The sequence below is a fragment of the Scomber japonicus genome, chromosome 11 (genome assembly GCF_027409825.1).
Source record: "Scomber japonicus isolate fScoJap1 chromosome 11, fScoJap1.pri, whole genome shotgun sequence".
Lineage (NCBI taxonomy): Eukaryota > Metazoa > Chordata > Actinopteri > Scombriformes > Scombridae > Scomber > Scomber japonicus.
This window is the reverse complement of record NC_070588.1, coordinates 29,553,901-29,561,820: the sequence shown is the minus strand read 5'-3', so window position 1 is coordinate 29,561,820 and position 7,920 is coordinate 29,553,901. Positions and strand designations below refer to the sequence as shown.

Here is a 7,920-nt window from a genome sequence, read left to right as displayed (position 1 = left end):
TTCTGTGATATGTCAGACTCAGAACACATATTTATTTATACTTACTTTACACGGACCTGAAGACTAATGTTAGAACCGGCAACCTCATTAACATGTGGAGACAGAAATGCAGAAATAAAATAATGTGGACATGTAGAAATACAGAAATAAATAAATGTAGAAATATATACATGAATGTGGCTGTGTCACGTCATTTGAATGGAGTGATTTATTCATGTTTACTGTGGACAAAATAGTTTTATTGTATTGTATTGATTTGTATTGTAGTTGTATGATTTGTGGTGTATAAAAAGATTCAACATGTATCAATAGAGGATGAACAAAATGTACATAATTATAATAGGTAGTATAGTAACTAAATCATTTAAAATAAAAAAGTATAATAAAATCTACTAAATCTAAGATTTACTTAATAATTTCATAACAGTGATGTTCCTGGCTGTGAAAAAATGTCTCGAAACCAGAATATGATAAGGGTGAATCATGTAGCTACTCATCCCGGCTCATTTCCAGTCAATTTCCAAGCAGATTTCCACTCATAAAAAAAGTAATGAATCTAACTCTCTTAATGATAACATTTACTTTATAATTTCATAACAGTGAGTAGACTTTAATTTGTAAGTTTAAACAAATATTATTTACTTAATTTTTTCAGGGATATTAAGTTGAGAAGAAAGTACATTACACTTGATACTGACAAGTAAGATGTACTTAATACTTGAAACCAGAATATGATCGGGATGACTTTTAAACACTAGAAATAAATCATGTACTCATCCTGGCAGCAGCCCTATGGCACTCAAAATTTCCCTGAAATTTTCTAGTATACTGTGTTGTTTAGCATAGCTAAATAAATAAATAAATAATGCCACATGACAAATAGAAAGCTTCAAATAGACCCTGTGATCCATACCAACCAATACTGTGATTGGCCCCAGAAAGAGGTCAAATTGACTCCTAAAATGCTAATTTGCTAATTGCTAACTTAGTTGGTTAACTCAGACTGATGTCTTGTCTTAAAATTGGTTTGATAAACTGCAGCTTTTCAAGTGTCAGATAGAGCTGCTTCCCTCATAGATCTATTAATCAACTATAAATATAACATAATGTATATCTATTGTATTGTATCTATTATATCACGAGACTCTGCCTATTCTACCAAAATATTAACAATCAGCATTTTGATATTCACATTTTTCAAATTTTTAGACATTAATCCACCAATCAAAGCACAGACTGAGTCACAGATTGCTATGGTAACAGAGAAGATGGTGACAGAGGTGATAATGTGTCAAAGATTTTTAATAAAATGTTAAGGCCTGATGTTATGTATGACATCACTCACTGAGTGTCTGAAGATTTAAAACAATACAAATAACTGTGAAAATGTGAAAATGTCATGAAACTTGTTCTGTGATTGTTTGAAGAAGAGTGGCTTTGACTGTTTCTTGTAACAGACTTCCATCATAACAAAGGTTCAAACAAAGCTGAGTATTTTTGAAAATTGTATTTTATTTTATCGCTTATGATACTCTATATACTCTAATATAATACTAAAATAATATTGACAAATTAAACATTTCCCTGATAAAATTTGGTGACAATTTAGAATGTCCAATTAACCTAACCTGCATATCTTTGGAGTGTGTGGGGGGAACCGGAGCACCCGGAGGAAACCCACGCAAACACAGGAGAACATGCAAACTCCACACAGAGAGAGCCTAGATTCAGAACCAGGACTTTCTGCTGTGAGGACACAGTGCTAACCACTGAGCCTCCGGGCTACCCCTGTGTATATGTGTGTGTGAAGATCTTCATCTCTGACTTTCCTCCTCATCGTCGACACCGGACCAGCAGGAGCACATGTTCTTCCTCACCCAAGAGCAGAAGCGCTGGAAGCAGTTCTTCTTCTTCTTCTCCTGTGGCTGCTGCTGTTGGGTCTTACTTGTGGTTGCAGTGAACAAGTCATAAACAGACTTATCTCTTGTGGTGTTGGATTCTTGACTCCCTAGTCCCACAATGTTTTCTGGCGCAGCAGGATGAACCATGATGACGGGTCTTCTTGGTCGTGGTGTAGATGGCCTGTGGTGGTCTCCTTCGATGTCCACAGTATTTTCTTCCTTCACATCAGGTAAGTCCTCAGCCTTGGATTCAGACTCCAATGTTGCTGTGTTTTCAAGCGCAGCAGGATGAACCATGATCACAAGTCTTCTTGATCGTGGTGTAGATGGCCTGTGGTGGTCTCCTTCAACGTCCATGATGTTGTCCTCCTTCACATCAGGTGAGTCCTCAACCTTGGATTCAAACTCCAATGTCACTGTGTTTTCGGGCGCAGCAGGACGAACCATGATCACACATGGCATTTTTGGTGTTGGAGTGTGCTGGTCTGGCTTGATTTTGGTGGTTCCATCTTCCTTCACAGAGGCAGGAGGGTCACTGGTGGCGCCCTCAGATTCTGCTTTGCAGTCCTCACTGTTGCAAGCCTCATCCACTGATGTCACATGAGTCTTTGAGCTAAAAACACAAACACACACCCAGTTAAAACATTATCCTTGATTGTGTTATGAAAGAAATGTTTCTCTTCTATCTGACGGATGATGATGATAATCAGTGAAAATCATCTTACCCTGTGTTGCTTTCTGTCCCCCTATCTGTTTCCAGGCTAGCTGTGGCTGCTGAATGCTGCTCCTGGTTGCTTCTGGTCTGGTCCTGGTCCTTCGAGGGTTGAGCAGCTGCCGACTTCGATGCTTCATCACTATTAAAAGACAAACCCTTATTGTTATATTGATGCAAATCCAAAGAAATTCACGTCTGACAACATTTCGCTCTCCTCCCTTATCTTCCCTGCTTTTGCTTCTCATGTCTCGTCCTGTCTTGTCTCAAACTTACACCTCCCCAACCCCCATCCCACGCCTTCGCTGCTTTCACCCCCCGGTGCGACAGGCGGGGTCCGATGGCGTTGGAGTTGTTTCTGTTTTCTTTGGTGTAAAATGTGCTTATATGTGCTCATGTTGCTGGGTTTTTTTTTTTTTTCCCGCTCCCACACTATACTCCCGAGAGCACAGTCTGGGTGCTGCTTTTTTTATCCCCCTCTCTCCTCATTTTTTTCCCCCCTTTTCTCCCCTCTTTATTGTGCTCAGTCATCCGGTTCTGTCTTGTTATGTATTGTATGTTGTATATGTACGGACGGGTGATTGTTGAAATTTCGCTGTACTTGTACTTGTACTTCTTATAGTGACAAATAAAGCTCTATTTGATTATTTGACTATTTGATATATTCAGATCACTAGCAATATCACTTATATCTCAGTACACACAAACAAACACACTTACCAAAAGGTTGGGGCAACCGCTGATATGAAAGGGTGCTTGAGGATTAGACTGGCAGTGATCCTGTCAGCCTGATCCATTTGGAGCATTCCCTTTAGCAGCTCTATCATCTGGTCCTGATCCTTTTCATTAAAGTCTTTCACCAAAGGAACCTAGTAACAGAAACAATAGTTAAACTCCACCAGCAGTAAACTTGAACATATGATTCATTAAAAGACATGAACTAATGATGACAATGATAGCTAACATCCACTTAACACTTACATAGTTGATATGATCCAGTGAAGGAACCGGGTATCTCCTGTACTTCTGGGAAGTGACACTTGGTTTGTAAAACTGTAGAGGTGTCTAAAAGAGAGTTAAAAATAGCACATCAAGTTCAACTACTTAACTGTTAAATGTTGGAAATATGAAACAAGTCATCTTAATTAAAGAAGAGATTGGTAAAATATTATGGTACCTTGAGATGCCAGCCTCCAAGCGTCTTCCTGAAGTACAGCGATGACTTTAATTCTTGAGCCTTGTTTAGTAGAAGGTCTGATGGTGGTCCCAGGAGGGCAACCATGAATCGGATCTGTAGATAAAGCACAACATCACAATAAGATTTTTGTTTAGATGCTTTTACTAAACCTTTACTTAAACTCACTTTACTAATGTACAGAGTAATGTATAACCTTGATCACAGCACTTTACTACTGTGGTACTGATGGTAAAGACAATTTTACTTTTAACCAGTCATTCTTTAAATAGCAAACTAAGGTTATACATTCAGGATGAGTACATGTAACAGTACTTGATCTATTAAAAACAGAGTAGATAGAAAGCAGAGAGTACAGTATAGGATAGAAGTGACTTACTGTTTCGTATTCATCAAACCCTGGAAACGGTGGAAAGCTTAGGATCATGTGGGCCATTATGCATCCCAATGCCCACACATCAATGGCCTCTGAAAATGGAAGGCCTAAAAGGATTTCTGGAGACCTGAATGTGGAAGAAAAGCAGTACACAGAATGAGGAACAGTGTACAATCCAGCACAGGAACTAAATAAATAGCAAAATATGGACAGGAAGCACACAGCTACTTATAATAAAACTGCAAAACTATAAACTAACTCCAGTAGAATATACAATAATGATCAATATCTATATAGAGCTTACCTAAAATGAAGGGTCTGTGCTCTCATGCCCTGCCTGATCTTGTGTTTGGGCAAAGTCAAGCCAAAATCTATGAGCTTGATTCGAATTGGTCTTATCTGATGATCCACGACCATTATATTGTCCGGTTTTATATCTGAGTGGACGAGATTCATAGCCGAGAGTGCGTTGATTGCTGTAGCCAACTGAAAGTAGAAATAATGTCAGTAACAAGGTCAGTAATAAGATCAGTAATATAACATATATGTATGTAGCATAGTTTCAAAGTGTTCAGTGCTATGTTTGCTGTCTGGTGGTACTGTACTCATACCTGCTGGACGATACTTCTGATGTCACTTGTAAATAATGGGTGATGGTCATATATATAATCATGTAAATCCATATCCAGGTGCTCAAACACCAATGCCGTTCCACAATTAGTTTCAAGAGTGCCAAAAAACGTCACGATGTTGAACTCGTTCATCATGTGACCTGTCAAGAACTCCAGCACTTTAAGCTGTAGATAAATTTAAAAGGATTAGTTGTTTACAAGTGGTTAATATGTTAAAAGTCAGAAGAAACAGTTGTACAGGAGCTGTAATGCTTAAATCTCACTACAGATAATTTATTCACTACGTCTTTACAAATTAAATTATTGCCTAATAGTTGCACCTGTTATTACCAAATATAACTTAATTCGGGGTACCCAGTGTCAATGTATAAAGTAAAAAAAAATAATAAAAATCATATTTCTTACCTCCCAGCTCAGATTGATGGGGTTGGCACCTTTAGGGATCTTGACAGCCACAATGTCCTGTGTATCCTTTTTTAAACACTGCAGCACTTTACCAAACCCACCCTCTCCCAGAACCTTCAGGAACTGATAATTTTCTGGGAGTTGAACTAAAATGTTCTTTGCTTCTCCTTCTGCCATTTTTTTTCTTCTCAGAAGACTAAAAAGAAATTGGAAATGTTAATTTCATTCACTTTAAAGGACAACAACGTTTTAATTTATTCAACTACAGTTTAACATAGATTGTCTGAGCTTCGGCTGCTGTCAAAGCTAAAATACACACTACGCAGCTCCTTTAAATGACTGAACAGATCTTAACGTTGTACATTTCTGTCTTCTGTCCACCTGCTTGTAAATTAAAGTGTAACTGGAGCTCATAAATGTTGCTACATGTTTCTACATTAAAGACAAAGATAGATAACTTACCTGTATCACAGAAGTTGATTTACAATCTGCTTCTTCAGATCACTTACTTGTTAATTTGAGTGTTGTTTGTTCAACTGCTTCAAATTAAATGAGTTCACACAGATGTCTGCTTATATGAAGGGAGTTCCAAAATACCTTACTCTGTGACATCATAGCACCTTTTCAATGTGTATGACATCACATTATTTTGTGACATCACGTTGTCACAGCAACATGATATAATGTTTTTTTTTTTTTTTTACTTCTTTATTTAAGTGTTCAAGTTATACAAAAAGTGTCAAACACTGACATACAACACAACACATGAGAGCTGTTCCACATTCAGAAAGATAATGAATAGAATAAATACAGACAGAAAGGATCTAATTCAAATAAATACACAATGAATAAAATTAAATAAAAAACAGAACAAAAATAAATAGATAAATATTGTCATGCCCATACATAGGTATGTAATAATCATTGTTAATATATCCAATTAAATGTCAGGGGGTACATCAAATATTTTTTCATAGCTTTCTAAAAACATTGTGTTCTTTTTATTTTTAACTGAGGCAAGAGATTTATAAAGTGAATTGAATTCAAGTAAAAAATGAGAAAAAGTTGGCTTGGAGGTTGCAAATTTTTGCTTATGAATAAAGTATTTACCAAGTAAAATTAAAAAATTAACTAAATATTGAAGACATTTGTTCTTGTCTTCATAATAACATATAACATCTTTTTTTTTTATAACTTTATTTTTTTTTGTTTTCATAACATGAACATGAGGTCATATACAATCATTCATTTACATTTAGTAAGACACAGAGAAGCTCGCCACAAGGTGATAAACTTTTGTTCGTAGACCACAACAATTTCAGCCATCACACTCGGCTAGATATGTAACCCATTTTGCCCAGTAGTCTTTTCCCTTTTCCTTCTGCAATCTCAAAATGAAGGTTATGCTTTCCATACTGTATATGTCATTTATTATTCTTTTCCATAAATTCAGAGTGGGAGGTTCTCTAAGAAGCCAGCACCTGGTTATTGCTTTTTTACTTGCTGCCATGAGGATTTTTAATAAGTATCTGTCTCTGTTATGCAAATCTTTTAATATATTCCCCAAGTAGAATGAGATACAAGTGAAGTCAATATCAAATCCCAAAATCCTCTTTGTTGTAGCTTGTACTTCGGTCCAGAAAGGTTGCAAGGTAGGACAGGTCCAAAAAATGTGAGCATGGTCTGCCATTAATTGTCCGCATTGTCTCCAGCATTGGGTCTGATGACCTGTGTGTTTTGATTTTATTTTGGGGGTTATAAAAAACCTCACCAAGTTCTTCCAGCAGAAGCTTCTCCAACACTGTGAGTTTGTGGTCGATATCTGGGTGTGTATTATGGCAGTCCATTCCTCTGGGGAAATTGCAATTTCCAACTCTCTTTCCCATTTTTGTTTTATATAATCTGTTGAGTGGGTCTTCATCAATAAAATGCTTGAGTACAGGTTTCCAATAATTCGTCGGGAGAGCTTTGAGTCATAAGCTTTCATGAACATTTGTGTGACCCCAGATTGTTCCTCTGAATCCAGTCCTTTCACCTCATGTTGATAGTAATGTTGTATTTGTGTGTGTCTATACAAATCTTGTCTTTCTAGACCGTATTTCTCAGATATAGATTGAAAGTCCATTAATTTCCCATCCTTGACTAGTGAAGAGTATGATGTAATTCCATACCTTGTCCACTGTCTATATTTTGAGTCAAGGGATGCTGGCTTAAAATCTGGGTCGAATGCTGGCCACCTCAGTATTTTTATTTCTTTTTGGATCTGAAATTTCTTCACGAAGTCTGACCACACATTCAGTGAAAAATAGACCCATTGATTCTGGAGAGTAGGTAAGTCCTTAATGACAGAGGGGCAGCCCAGCAAAGATTGCACAGGTCTACCTGATATTGATAACTCAATGTCTTTCCAGTTGGCCTCATACTCGGGGTTACACCAAAGAATCAAGGGTGTTAATTGTGCTGCTACATAAAAATCCCTCAGACATGGTAGGGCCATCCCCCCCTCCTCCCTCGGCAGCTGCAGTGTGTTGTATCTTATTCGTGGTTTTTTGCCTTCCCATATAAATCTTGAAATTTGCTTGTCCCATACTTTAAACTGTGAGTCAGGAATTTGAACTGGCAGTGATTGAAACAAATATAATAAGCGAGGTAAAATATTCATTTTGGTGGTCATTATCCGGCTGCCGAAGTCAAGAGGG

At 37.3% G+C, this 7,920-nt stretch overlaps 1 protein-coding gene across 1 annotated transcript; it reads right to left on the bottom strand.

Moving 5' to 3' along the window:
• Nucleotides 1-1,814: 1,814 nt before the first annotated feature.
• Nucleotides 1,815-5,398, bottom strand: LOC128367693 (dual specificity tyrosine-phosphorylation-regulated kinase 4-like). Its single transcript, XM_053328306.1, has 9 exons — nucleotides 5,222-5,398; nucleotides 4,931-4,981; nucleotides 4,489-4,670; nucleotides 4,188-4,311; nucleotides 3,791-3,904; nucleotides 3,595-3,678; nucleotides 3,334-3,482; nucleotides 2,627-2,755; nucleotides 1,815-2,514 (listed from the first exon to the last, which is right to left on the bottom strand). The coding sequence occupies exons 1-9, from the start codon at nucleotides 5,396-5,398 to the stop codon at nucleotides 1,815-1,817; spliced, it is 1,710 nt and encodes a 569-aa protein (XP_053184281.1).
• Between the last annotated feature and the right edge of the window lie 2,522 nt (nucleotides 5,399-7,920).